Raw genomic sequence first — 15,195 nt, 5'->3', positions numbered from 1 at the left:
TGTTGGACCTATTAAGCTAAATATTTTTTTAAAGGAAATGTAATATTGAATTAAATAGAAAATCAAAGTTCATGACGGAGACAGCTTTCTTATCAACAACCCCATCACACACGGAGCAGTAGACTTCTTGCTCTCGCCCTTGCTCCAAAACTTGTTTGTAGGTTTGAGATGACTCAGGTGAGCGTGCAGTTGGTCGGTCAGTTTTTATGTGGCCTCATGACGCTGCCCATTTGGCCGAGCTTGAGTCGTCCACCAGTGCCTTGGCTCAGGTGGCTGCATTGACACAAAGCTGTGTGGCACACAGGCGCCTGGGTTGCCCTGCCAGCCACAGAGAGAACAAATTGGTCCACGGACAGTTTGATGTTCCATGCTAGTTGGCTCTACTTCTCCAATAGCGTCCTGCTATCGCTCTCCCTCTGTGTGAGGTGGAGATTGCGACCGCAGCCACACACTCATCCTCAGGTGTTAGATGGAAACGGTGCTTCCAGAGCCTAATTGGCAGGACTCTGCCCCAGCTTGCCAGGCATCTCTGCCCCTCACGAGACCCCTCTCCCTCCTCCCTCCCCTCCCATCCTCACTGTTCCAAAAAAGCAATACCCGTTTCAGGGATCCACGCTGGAAGTCACATTCCATTAATCAAATCATAGCACAGCACTCTCTTGGAATACCAACGAGCCGGCTGCATGTTAATGAGGCAGGAAGAGGATGTGGGAAGGTGTGTGTGTGTGTGTGTGTGTGTGTGTGTGTGTGTGTGTGTGTGTGTGTGTGTGTGTGTGTGTGTGTGTGTGTGTGTGTGTGTGTGTGTGTGTGTGTGTGTGTGTGTGTGTGTGTGTGTGTGTGTGTGTGTGTGTGTGTGTGTGTGTGTGTGTGTGTGAGATCACCCCAGAAGCATGCTGAAGGGAGAATGAGAAAACTGGCTGGGGGAGGGGAGAGGCTGGTAGACAGAGGCCGATCTATTTGGACCACTCCCTGGCTGCCCACAGGTCTGCTCGCCTCTGTATTTCCTCGAGGTGCATTCACAATTGCACATTTCAAAATGCTGCTGTTCACAATTTGAACATCATCATCATTTGCACGTTTTTCATACACATCTGTAGTCTCGCCAGCACTCTGAGAACCAGGTGTTGCTTTACCTTCTGTTCACAATGAATCACACTTTGATGGGATACACAAATGGACATTACACATGCTGTGTATACAGACACACATCCACACGTTGTTTACTGTAAGCCTGTGGTTCCCAATCTTAAAATGTACTTGTGACTCCTCATTACAGGTTATCTCTTGATGTGGATTTGGATTATGGGCATTTTAATCAAAGAGGGATTTGTCCCTCTCAGTTAGTTTCATTTGAAGGATTTTTAGAAAAGGCCTGAAGTAATTCACAAGAGAAATAGAATACAAAATAAAAAATAGTTTTGTGTGACATATATATTTTGTCATTCTTATGGTTTAGTTTGTACCCTATCTTCCAAATGAATACGTGTTTATGTCATTCCTTTAATCATTGTGTGACCCCTCTGTCCCTTTAGATGTAGGATTAGTAAGATTGTAATTTGTTCTAGAAGTTTCCTTACTTCAATTTGCTTCACTGATTCCTTATTCATGTTACTGGTTTCTGATTTCCCAGATTGCTTTGCACTCAGAGAGAGAGAGAGGGAGGGCTGTGTGGCTGAGATTAGTAGAAATATTACGGCCATTTGTTTTCCAGCTAAAGTAACACGGTCAGTGAGATTATTTGTACAGATGTAAACACTGGCTGCTGCATTCTGATAAATGAGAGGAGAAAAAGAAACAGCATTGCTCTTGTATATCCGTGTTTGTAGATCCTGTAACTATGAACTATGATAACGTGTTCATATTGGAGAAAAGGCTTTTAGGATGAGGTGATAACTGATGTGTTTGGTGAACATGACAAATATGCAATATCAATTTAAGTGTCTTTATTGGAATGAGTGCATAAAATACAAAGAAAAAAAGGATACGAATAACACAAGATATAAATACATACTACAGATGATTCTTATTTGCCATGTGAGACGGAGCTGTGCGATGTGAGAAGGCCTCACAAAGTTGCAGAGCTCATGGCCGGCTGCTGAATATATTTTGCTGTCAGTCTGCAGCAGTCCTCCCTCTCTCCCAGGAGAACAGGAAGTCTCTCCAAGTCGCTTAGATAGAGGAACCCTGGGAATAGTTTTATTAATTTTGTATTTACTGATATTGGCTGCTCTGACCTAGGAAGTGCAGCTCTGTCTCCACTGTTCTCTGCTCCTCCCCAATTAATAATCACAATCAGTGACAGCCTCAGACTGATGATCACTCCCACTGGAGTATTAACATTTCTACAGGGACGATTATAGCAATAATAATATTTAAAGTAATAATCATAGCTGTAATAGATTTAAGGGCTTACATCAACCTAATCTCCTGGATTTATCAGACAAGAATATGTCAGTCACTCTGTCTCGGAGAGAAGCTGCTGCAGGCTATTGGAAATGAGCTCTCTCTCTCTCTCACTGTGTACAGATTTGAAACTTAAGTTGCTGTTGTGATTTTCTGTAGGAAATCGTGTCCACATTCAAGGGAAGTACAAGAATAGAGGCGGAAAGCATGCTGGTTAACACCCTTTAATCAAAACCCTGCCATCCATCCAATGCTAACTCTGTTAGACTGTAACCGTTCCACTGCTGTCAATCATACTGATTCCACTGTTTCCCTTGCAGGCAGGATATCCTTTACATTATGGTTATGAATTGTTATTGTGTGAGAAAGTAGTGTTCAAGGGCCACTTGTGTTTTTACCCTTCAGCATGAGGCTATTGTTAATGGGCATCAGATCTTATTTAGCTGTGTAAGACTTTCATTATCCAAACCTTTTGTCTTTCTCATTTTTTGTGTGTGACTTTGAAAAGATTACACCTGCTCTAATCAATATTGTTATATTAACAATGGCTCAAATGAGTTTGTATAATATGAAAGGTGTTGCTTGTAGTTCAATCATCCACAGAAAATTATTACCTGTCTGCAGTTCATTCAGCTCTACATTACTATACAATACTTATCAGCTTCGTTTCCAACCGCAGTAGGCAGCTGACAAATGCGTACGTGTACGCTCCCTACCCAGCACCAAACAGCAGACGGAGAAAGTTAGCATCTAGCTGGTGAAGCTAGCCAGCAAGCTAAAGAGCCTGATATTTGTTTGCGGTACAGTGGCTCAGTGGTTAGCACTTCCGACTCGCAGTAAGTTGGCACTGCGGAGTTCGATCACCGGTCCAGGCAGGGCCTTTCTGTGTGGAGTTTACATGTTCTCCCCGTGTTTGCGTGGGTATCCTGCAGGTGCTCTGGTTTCCTCCCACCATAAAGACATGCATGTTAGGTAACTAGGACTACAGTTAAAAAATTTGCCATCTGGCTAACACTGGCACATTTGCAGAAATGTTGAATAATGTGCATTGTGCTAATCAAATCAATATTTCCCTCAGGAGTTGGTGGAGACCAGAACAGAGCTAAAAGAAGAGTGAATATTAGACTTAGATTTGTCAGGTGATAACAAACACCAATGTATTGCCAATGTTCTGTATTGGCTGGATGTGTAAATAACACAAGTGGCCCAAAATAATCTTAATAGTCTTAACGGAGAGAATGTTGTAGAAGTCAGATTTGTTACACTTCTGTTCTAATGTCGCTCATACAAAAGAAGTGATTGTGATGAAACAACTTAGAGACAGCAGGAAACTTAGTGATCATTTAGCAAGGCAACAGCATCTATAAATGTCCTTTGTCTTCTTCAGACGTGAAAAAGAACTGCATGTTGTCTCTTTCATTCACCTGATGTCCAATATGTTTGTCCAGTAATCTCCATACAGCATCTTAAGCTTGTAATATCTATATGAGATCTGACAGCCTTGGTGCTGGTGTCTCTGTCTCTCATTCAGTCTGAGCACCCTCCAACAGCTGGGAAATACTACTGCTGCCAGACAAATGTAACTTTGCATTTTGCAGTCTTTTTGTGTAATCAGTTCTGCAGTATTTTGATGTGTTCCATACAATACTGTTAAGTATGTCCAAGATGTGAGAATCCGGAGGGGGAGGGAAACAGATGAGGGATTAACTGGGACTGTTGAGCTTTTCTGTGGTAATGGAGCTGCAGAGTGGGCACCGTGCCATGTGGCGATGGTGATGCTGGGCTAAGGATGTGGAGACCCGCTATTGACGCTCTATGCAGGATTAGAGGGCTGTTAGTGCAGCGGGTCAGTCTGGCTAATGGAGCTCATATGGACAGAGGGCCTTGTAGGGAGAGTGATGGAGGGACGAGGGGGTGGATAGAGTGAGGAAGGTCAGATGTAGAGGGAGGGGTTTGTGGGGCAGAGTTCACGTGGGCTTCAGTCAACGGAAATTAGATGGGGACTGAAACCCAGTGAGCCGCTCTGGTCTTATCTGACTTAAACAGCAGCCGACTCCTTTCGTGTGTGTGTGTGTGTGTGTGTGTGTGTGTGTGTGTGTGTGTGTGTGTGTGTGTGTGTGTTCTTTTTTTAAAGATTAGTCTTTGGACTTTTGTATTAGTGCAGGTAGACAGGAAAGGGGCGAGAGAGAGGGGATGATACGCAGCAAAGGGCCACGGGTCAGATTCGAACCCGGGCCGTTGCTAAGGCACACACTCTACCGGGGGCTTGAGGTCGGAAACAAGGTGCAAAGACTGAAGAAAGAAAAGCACAAATACATTCATATTTGCTTCTTAAAGGGTTACTCACTCACAAAATGCGCTGGAGGCGTTATGTTTTTCTTGAACACAATATCTCAGGAACGCCTGGAGGGAATTTCTTCACATTAGGCACAAACGTCCATTTAAACGCAAGTATGAACTGGTTAGGTAATTCTTTTGCCAAGAATATATACGCTATTACTATGGAGATTTTTACCATTTGGTAGGATACTTAATTGGTGATTTGAATCCTGGATGGCCACCTTGAAACTGGTGATTGTGTCATCCACGTTTCAGAATTGGAATGTGGCTTCTTTGCAGCAACATCCATATTTGAAGCGTTGTCTACTGTCATGGCTGCATAGGAGTCTGGACAGACATCGATGTAAACTGCAACTTGACTGGTTGGCAGAGGCATTCAATTGCCAGGTGGTTATTGTCGTTTAGCTTCGGAAACAGTTTTCTCTAGAGATGAAACGTTTAGTCGATCGACAGAAAATTTGAATAGTCGATGGAGCGTCTCTGTTTTCTGCTTCTTAAATATTAAAATTGACTGTTTTAGTTTTCTTTAAAGGTCTTTCTTTCTTTAAAGGTCTATCTTTGGGTTTTTGGATTGTTCGTCAGACAAAATAAGACATTTGAGGATGCACCTTGAACTGTATATTTGTAATGGGTTCCTTGTGACGAGTAAATTGAACTTCATGTATAACACATGTTCCCCTCTAAGACCATTTTGTTTCCAAGCTTGTGTACTAGTAGTTCTTTAAGGCAAGATCCGTACTACACTAACCATGACTTTTGCTTTGTTTTACAGGGAGCGAAGCCGGGACCGCCACAAGACCCGCAGTAAAGACAGCCGCTCAGAAAAGTCTGTTACAATTAACACGCCGCCCGCCGAGCCGCTGCTGGGCGACTCAGCTGTTCGGGGTGAGCAGGTCCAGGTAGGACTGAACACAGCACCACTGTCTGCACGATCACTTAAGTGCAATCCTGCATCCAAACCACCTTAGAAGCCTCTTTCACATGAGTTCACAAAAATCACCTTTTACATTTCTGTACGTTCACCTTTTTAAATTAACGATTGCTGAACAATGTTTTAATAAGTTTCTTTATGGATGCCTCTAATACAAGATAGTATCTGTCTGCTGATTTATAAAGGATTTAGAGTACAGGAGATTTATCATTCACTAGTCAAAATGAGTTGGAAAGATGATTATGTTTATCAGCCTGGGCTGGGACAGGCCATCTGGTATTTGAGGGCAAAAGCCAGTAGGGCCAGTCCACTTTTGGCAAGGTCTGGGCTGTCACTTTCAGGAAATCTATCACAGATAAATCTGCAACAGGATATGGATGCAGAAGGTTGCTTCTCTGTTCGTCACAACTTTATTTTGTCCAATTTGTTAAAAGCAAACACTGTATTTCACTGCAGGGAGTGGGGCAATCCCTAATACGGTCCAGTGCTAGGTGGGGGGATTGCTTCAGTGACGCCCACCCCCCGCTAAAATGGACCAGACCAAGCAAAAACAGCAGCTTAGCTTTTTTTGATTGTCAGTCAAAATTCTAACTCTACCCACAGAAACCATGCTTACTTTGATGTCAGTGATTTCAAGTTCAACAAATGGATAATGTGATGGATTATTTGATAATAGAGAAATATAAGGTAGGCAATTGTTAATCAAATAATCTTTTTCCTTTAGCATTTGTTAAATAACTCAAATATTTGCCGAACATCATGTATAGGCTACACCGTCAGGATGGGTTGGTTTGGCCATTGGTTTATCCATGTTGTTCTTGCCAAATGTACTGACTCATTTTTATTTCATAAATCAGACAACCATGTGATTATGGGTCTTGGAGTCAGATTAAAGGCAGAACAAATAAAAGACGATCAGATAGCACTGTGTTAGCTGGGCAGGTTGGCTGCAAGTTGGCATGTTAAAACGTGAAATTCCTGGTAGTGCTTGAGGGATACAAGAGTTTTGTTACCTTAAGTATTGTGTGGTACTACTGAGTCAAAACACATCTCCTTTCATTTCTGCATTCAGTAATACAATGTACATTGGTATCCAATATCTTTAGGCACGGGTCAGGTGCATTCATAAAGTACAAATCACCGTAAACCAATAAAGGTTAAAAAATGTCAGATAACTAAAGAGGAGAGTTTCATGGCATTTTGAGGAGCACTTGATCAAATGTGTGCACTTGTTCTTCCAGCATTCTTTGAAAGCAGGAATTTCAACACTTGCTGCTGGCAAGAGTCAAATTCATTTAATGAAAAAAAGAGATTTAAGCACCCAAGACTGACCAAACAACTGTCTGGCACAGTGGTCTTCATCAAGTGTTCGGCTTAACTCGCTGAAGGGAATAGATGACGAACACAAACGCACCCAGACGCTCCATCATTTACTGACCTACTTGGTGCTCACTTTGCCTTGTGGCAAGGCTTGTTAGCAGTGCTCGTGTTTGTGCAACTGCTGTTTTTGTGTCTAATTTTAACACATGACAGGATTTGCCACAGAGCACAGCCATCTTTACTATTTTGCTTTTCATTTCTTATTCATGCTGTGGCCTGCAGTGGTGCTGCTGACAGGGCGGGGGTGTTTGGCTTTAGTTTGTGTAATCAGGGCCACCAATTCAACTGAGAGAGAGGCTCAGCACAAATCCCTGTGTGTTTGTGTGTGTGTGTCTGTGTGTGCTTGTGTGTTCTGCTCTCACATATGCTCCTGTACGTGAATATTTTGTGTCTGTGTGTGTCGATCTCGTCTCAGAGACTTAACTGTGCAGCGCTGTGCTCATTACTCCACTGCTGGGACTTAATCAGAGTTTGGCTGACAGAGCAGCACATCGTTGCTGGCAGGGATGTCCTCACAATCCAGCAAAAAGTTTCTGTGATGCCTCTCCATCACAGGAATTATAAAAGAAGAGTGGTTGCTTTACGTGGAAATGTGGCATAAACACGACTGGAAGTTTGAGCCAGAGAATTGTTTAGAGGGCTTGCCTGCGTCGAGAGATGGTGTTTGCATGTGTGAATGTTTGGCTGGACCGCAGGGACTAGGACGTGTGTAGTTCTGTCGCTGAGTGTAGTTCCACCATTGCTTGGAATGAGTGTGATGACGCCAGTTTTGGTGTTTCCCCATTGGCCATTGCCCTTACAAACTGTATTGGCGCGACACAGGCTTTTAGCTCCACTATCTCCCATCAATCAGCTGATTAACTTCCACAATACAAGGTGGATGTTGTTGCGACAGAGCAGATTAACATATTACTTTCCACATGTGTATGCTTGTTGAACAGGTGTATTGATAAACTACTCACACACAAACATACACAAGGTTTTATCACACTTACAAGGTCAACTTTATTTTCCCAAATAGGGAAATTTGGGTGGTCAAGGTAAACAAAGATATACAAAACAGTCATCATAAAACAGATGAATATAAATATTGATATAAATATAAGTGTCTTCCATTCCCCTAACACACACACACACACACGCACGCACGCACGCACGCACGCACGCACGCACGCACGCACATACTCACACAGGGAGTGCATTTCCAAGCACTCTTGCTCGGATAAACACTCCCACACACACACACACACACACACACACACACACACACACACACACACACACACACACACACACACACACACACACACACACACACACATGTGTGCACACACACAGAGCACATTCAAGTACGCTCACTCTAGCATACGCTGGCGCACACACACTCATAAATACTATGATATGCAGTGGGCTACACTATCCCTGACAATGTCCAAACGCATTATAATCCACTATTAAATAAATATATATATTACACCATACAAACATTGCATTCAGATTACCATTCCACACAGCCCAGACCAAAATACCATCAGATCCTATGTTTTTGTACTGTCCCTCTCATTTAACTGTCTAATTGCCGAAGGAACAGAAGGCTTGCTAAGCCTACAGTAGCTGTTCTTATTTTCCTATGCAGAATCCTTCCATTGCCCCGACAGCTTAGTTGGAACCTTTTGTGCACAGGGTGAGCCGGGTCATTGAGGATGCACTCAGGCTTAATCAGAATGAGGTCCTTACACAACTGAGCAGCTGACATCTGATCACACCCAATGACCTTACTCGCCATACTCGCCGCAACTTATTCTGATCCAGGCTGTGCATGTTTCCAAACACGCAAATCAGACCAAAGGACAGGATGCTCTGAAGGACAGCCTTGTAAAACAGTTGCGAAACATAAAAATCCACATTAAAAATGGAAAAAAAAATTTCCATAAAAAGAACATTCGCTGTTGCAGCCTTTGACCTTCACAGTGGAAACATAGCACTCGCTCAGCAGTAAAATCTTAAGGTGGGAACAAATAGTATCAGTAGATGTCCATGGCAAGTCCGCCTGTGCTGTATTTTGCCAGTTGGGTGTTTGTAACGGACAATGGAGGTGAGTATAGCTTGGACTGAGGTATGGAACTTCTATAGGTGAACTGACACTAAATTATGTGAGTTTTGGGGTCAGTTCATCCTGCTGTTATAGTTAGATAGATATTGGAGTGGGTAGTGAGAGATGGATTGGAGTAGCTCAGGTCAATTCAGCATGGCAGCTTTGCGGCTTAGTACTGTGATGTGAAGTGTCATTGTATGCGGTGTCAAACAGGAGAAATGTGATATGTTTAAACCGTGAAGCATTCTTTGAGAATTAGCGCCTTCCTATCCCAACAAGTGGAGAGAGAAAGTGGAGCTGGGTATATTTTGAGATGTTTGTGAGCAGTTTAGAGAAGGAACCATTTTGGCCCTGTGTTCTTGTGTTCATTTGTGCAGAGATCAGGTGCTTTCTGGCAAATAAGTGGTGAAGACAATTTGGCTCAAAATGTACTAAAAACTGATTTAGTCTGATTTGCATGGCTGGCATGGGATTGCAAAACTTTGTAGCAAAGTTAAGACATTTAATGGTTCATGATATGAGCACACAGAGTTCTTGTTATGTGGAATTAGGGCTGGGCTGGGCAAAAATATCACGATATTTTTTACCAAATACCTCTATCGATACCGCAACGATATTTTAGTGTTGACTATTGGTGCTTTCACAAAATATTTACACAATGAGATTTTTGATAAATAATCATCAGTAATGTTGATATAATGACTAAGTGGGTAAAGGCAAATAATAGAACAGTTACAACAGTCTGGTAAGTTCAGAAAATGACATCACTTTACTGTAATCCAGCCTTTAAAACCCATCTGTGCCATATTACGATATCCAAAATCTAAGACAATATCTAGTCTCATATCACGATATCGATATAATATCGATATATTGCCCAGGTCTATGTGGAATGGAAGTAAAGACTTAAAAGTAGAGTAAAATAAATCTGTTGTTGTGCTTTGACTGCAGTGTTACTCTCTCAACTTGCACCCTCTCAGCCTGTTTTACCTTCCGCTAGTCCTCCCTGCAGCTCAATTCATTCAACCCAAATTAAACTCAGCTGCTTTGTGATTGCAGCTGCTCTCTTACCTCGCTATGGTAACAGCAGCACAACTTATTTCATTCCCTGACAGACCACGACGCAGGTAGCTCCGCCGTCCCCGACTCTGTGGGGCGCACAGGCAGCCATGGCAGGCTCTTTGAACAGGCAGTGCACTTGCGTTCATGTTTGGCAACCCTTCCCTGCGGTGAGTGCTTCCTGGCTCAGTCTCCTGTGAGACAGAATCCCGCGGAGCTTCATGATTATTCCGGTGCTGTGTGTGTGTGTGTGTGTGTGTGTGTGTGTGTGTGTTTTTGTTTGTGTGTGTGTGTGTCTTTGTGTGTGTGTGTCTTTGTGTGTGTGTGTGTGTGTGTGTGTGTCTTTGTGTCTTTGTGTGTGTGTGTGTGTCTTTGTGTGTGTGTGTCTTTGTGTGTGTGTGTGTGTGTGTGTGTGTGTGTGTGTGTGTGTGTGTGTGTGTGTGTGTGTCTGTGTGTGTGTGTGTCTGTCTGTGCTTGTTGTAAGCTGCGTGCCATGGCCAGGCTGCAGCCTCTGTGGGTGGGCAAAGCCAGAGAGAGCGAGGAAGATATTCTTACCTTTCCACGGTAGAATTGGAGGTGTTTTTTTGGGGGGTAGATTTATTTCTTAAGGCATTTTTCCTGCCATTATCAGTGAGTCAACAGTTGAGAGATGACAGGAACAGAGGGGAGAGAGAGAGATAAGGGATGACATGCAACAAGCAGACACTCAGAGATGAACTTTGTGGCTAAAGACTCAAGGTAAGGTCAGCATAATCAAATAACTCTTCCCTGATTTCTGGCTTTGCTTTACTATTTCAGGACAGTGTTTTTTGAAAGCCATGGTATAGTAATATCCTATATGACATTGTGATTTGAGAAGATCATTAGCATCGCAGAATGACACTGAAAAATGTGTGCATCCTCTGCACATCTTCCCAAAATATGTGGTTTAGGGCTTGGAGACTCATGGGTAGTTGGTGAACTACTGTAACTTGTAAGCTAACTGCTAGCTAGCCAGGAACTTGCTAATGCTCTATATTATTTTATTGTCAACAAATCTCATGAATAGACTAAAGCCAACAATGGCGTAGTCAATCTCTCAATATTTAAAAATTTTGAATCTCTTTAAAAACCTGTCACAAAAACTTACTTCATTGATGTGTTTTTAAAAAAAAAAATATCAACAAGATTATTTTTTGGGGCTTTTCCGCTTTTAATTGATAGGACAGCTAGGTGAGAGAGAGAGAGAGAGAGAGAGAGAGAGAGAGAGAGGGGGGGGAAAGACAGGCAGGAAATCGTCACAGGTCGGACTCAAACCCTGGACCTCTGCGTCAAGGCCCGGCCACCATTGGTGTGTTTTTAATAGTTTTTGGACGACAGCGCTCTGGGGATCAGAGGAATACGATATATCAGCCTTTGATTTTTTAAGACACACTGTCACGTTGTTGTGTTCTACTGTTGGTCGGTTGGTTGTGATGAACAGGTTTTGTCTTACCTTCCACACACACACACACACACACACACACACACACACACACACACACACACACATTAACACACGTGCAGTCTTGCCAGGGGCAGCACGGCGACGCCGCGGTGCTCACTGGGTCAGAAGCAATTGCCGGAGAGTGCCGCTGAGGCAAGAGGCGAGCAGAGAATGAGGAGGAGAATGAGAGAGGATGCCTTGAGGAAAAGACTGATAAAAGGGAGGGAGGAAGGAGAGAGAGACTATGAGAGAAAGTGAGGAGGAGGATGGGAGAAAGTATAGCGAGGGAATTGTTGTTTACTCTCCTCTGGACTTTAATATTTATTTACTGTATTCCTCCTTTCCCTCTCCATTTGTCCACACCCCCCCTTCCATCCTTCCTGCTGTCAAGACATCCCATGATCATCTCCCCCCCCCCCACTCTTCTTTCTCTCTACTGTTCTCCGTGCTCCATCGCTCTCTGCCTTTCTCCATAAAGCCCCTGACATTATGTGGCAAGTGAGCGCACAGTCCCATACAATACCTCCTGAGGCATGATGGGAGAGATTTTTATATAAAGACGGATAAAGCGGGGCTGGGCTGCAGATCAGTAGAGAGTCAGGGAGGTCAAACACACACACAATCACTCTGGGATGGATCGGGGAATGGAAAGCAGTGGCTGAGTACAGAGACTATGTTTGAGGGCACTAGAACGAGGTAAAATTTGTTTTTTGAACATTTCGGGATGCAGTCGCCAACGGTGATGGAGGCGGGGGATGAGGTGCTGCAGGTGCTTGAGATCTGCCAGACGATAGAGGAGATAAAGGAAGTGATTGTCACCACCGTAGAAGAAGACTCTAACACTAACTCCCCTCCAGTGTCCAGCTCTGGACCAGGGACTAAACCAAGCCAGGTAGGACGGAAAGGTCCAACTTACTCCCTGATGTCTCAGTGACCATTACATGATAGGACTACAAAAGTTGGTATTCTACGTGAGGATGTCTAGTTTTAATGCTCACTGTTACTATATGTCCAGTTCTTATAGAGAAGGGTTGTGCGATCCGTAATGCAGCCCTGATCAGGCACAAACTGCTTTTTATGGTTATAGCTGGACTGTACACAGTATACGTATGTAGTGGCACTACAGGAGATGATGATGTGGAAAAGAGACTCTAGTTTTTCTGTCACGGAGTCCACCAGATTGATTTAACTTTAAAATGTACAAAATTTTCTTCCTGGGTAGCAGGCCCGCAGACCCCCCCCACTCCAAGGTCCATCCACCATTTTCTCACAAACTCTTGTGAGAAACACTTAGCTGGCATTGATTTAGTCAGTTTCCATGTATCTTCACTGTCACTGTGATGCTGAGTTCTCCTTATTATATGATTTCTGTGATGGACCTCCTCTACCTGCAGCAGAATTTCTTTCCTCTCCAATTGGCTTTCCTTTTTGTTTCCAGGTTAGCCAAGTCTGTATTATTTTATAGATTTTAATTAATTCCTATTTAAATGTTTGTTGTTAATTTCACATGCTACTGGAGATAAGAGTGGCACGGATTGCTTAATTAATTGATTAGTTGATGACATCACCGTGTGCGGAAAATGATTATGAAAAAAATTATTAGTCGCAGCCTTAGTGGAGATATTTCACACAAAACGAAGTTCCATTTAACAAAACATCTCTTAAAAAGTGCTCCCGCACTTCAAGTTAGCCACTTAAATGATTGTAATAAAATGCCATTAATTTTTCTGACTCCGCAAAGAACTTCTTTACTCCTAAATAGATAAATATTTCAATCATCAAGTGTAATTCTACAAAGTTAGCCCAGGTTTCTGCATCAGCTCTCACTCTTAATGCTCTAATACTACATTATAATTGCTATACCACATTCTGTGTTTTGCTAAATCTGAAGTTCTCTCTATTCCCCTGTACTGCTGGTTAACAGACATTTCTGTGGATACTCCCATTTCAACCATACTGCAACGTACCGCTTTATTAAGTGCTGCTCAGCTGTCAGTCTCCCATTGTCTCACTGTCACTCCTCTATCCTGCGAATTAGTCGAGGAAACTTTTTGAAGTGCTTCCCTAGTCCTGACAAGTTCTTGGCAGCCTTGCACGCTGTCCACAGTTTGACGGTGGTTTTAAATGGCTGTAAAGAGCTCTTTGGGAATGCATGTTGCTATATCTTACACACACACACACACACACACACACACACACACACACACACACACACACACACACACACTGCCTCCCAGGAGTGAGTAAAGTGCAGTGGTTCCTACACTGAGTGAGGGGCTTTGTTTGCAGTCCACTTATAACTGAACAACAGAAAACAGGCTTTTAGTGGATATTTTGATTTACTGTGAGAAACAATAGCTGGTATTTATACTCTGGTGGATGAAGAATGCAGAAAATACACAGCTGAAAGCTTTGTAAATGCTCCACATAGCATGTTAGTGTATGTATTCAGTGTGCTATAAATACCGGCTCAGCGTCTTTCAACTAGCTCAACTAGTTGAAGGCTTACGCTAGTTATTGTAGTTCTAAAGAATCTCCTCAGGACGGTATGTGCAAGATATTCGGGCTTCTCTGATTTTTAACCGCAAAACGTAGTTATTTTGCATTATTGTAAGCAATTTTATTTTGTTGTTGTTGTCAAAAACAGCAGGAACTGCCATATAATGTATCATCAAAAACACCCTCAAGGCCTTTTGAGCGAGGGCCTATACTATCAGGAAATCTCTCCAATCCCAACGAGCAGTCCTGTAATGCAATGTGATGCGTCCAAACAAGTGCCTGCGTACAGTTCAAATGTCGTGCTGGATGTGTAACGCTCAGCAGCTACTGTATCATATTGCAGCACTTAGTTTCCAGCCTGGCCAACATTTCATCAAAGAAATGCTTTGATGGCGCATTCTTCCTCTTATCAAACCGCTCTTGCCGCGCTTTTGTAACCGCTCTGCTCAACTGTTTTTAATGATGCTGTGTCTTTTCCTGGGTGGGTGTGATGGAGAAAGTGATTTCCTCAAGAGTTGGCTGCACATGTTGCTGTTATGGATGCTTGCCTTAGTGCAAGATTACTGCTCTTTTTAGACACCATATTTTCCGTGCTTTGGTTTCCTGGCTATACATAATTGTTATGCTCTCCTTAGTGGCTGAACAAATTGCCAGTCTTTTCCTTTGAAGCAGTGCCAAAGTAATCACAAAGTTGTAAGATAGTGTATTACTGCTTGCTGTGTTTAATTTACTAAGACGTGTTAAAGGAGTAGTTTGATATTTTGGGAAATAGGCTTATTCTTATTTTCTTGCCAAGAGTTAGATGAGGAGATTGATACCACTCTCATGTCTTTACACTTAATATGAAGCTAGAGCCTGGAGACAGCTTAGCTTAGCATAAAGACACAAAGTAGTAGTGTACTTAGCACATTGAAGTCACGAGACTTGTTAATTAGTGAGCTTTAGAGGTGCTGGTAGACCTTTTTTCACCTTGGACAGAGCCAAGCTAGCGGTTTCGCCCTGCTTTCAATCTTTATGCTAAGC

General features: G+C 42.9%; 1 protein-coding gene across 9 annotated transcripts in view; it reads left to right on the top strand.

The window, feature by feature from the left end:
* LOC114550785 (vang-like protein 1) overlaps positions 1 to 15,195 on the top strand; it is a 50,490-nt gene that overhangs the window by 13,888 nt on the left and 21,407 nt on the right. For 8 of the 9 annotated variants that reach the window (XM_028571649.1, XM_028571650.1, XM_028571656.1 and 5 more), the window contains one exon: positions 5,516 to 5,642. In XM_028571649.1, coding sequence (XP_028427450.1) covers positions 5,516 to 5,642 — 127 coding nt within the window. Of the gene's footprint in view, positions 1 to 5,515; positions 5,643 to 9,093; positions 9,150 to 15,195 lie in introns of those variants that run through there. The other variant, XM_028571657.1, reaches the window with a different exon arrangement.

This window comes from Perca flavescens, chromosome 24 (genome assembly GCF_004354835.1).
Source record: "Perca flavescens isolate YP-PL-M2 chromosome 24, PFLA_1.0, whole genome shotgun sequence".
NCBI classification, from domain to species: domain Eukaryota; kingdom Metazoa; phylum Chordata; class Actinopteri; order Perciformes; family Percidae; genus Perca; species Perca flavescens.
The sequence above is the reverse complement of the archived record's forward strand: the minus strand, read 5'-3'. Positions and strand labels throughout refer to the sequence as shown.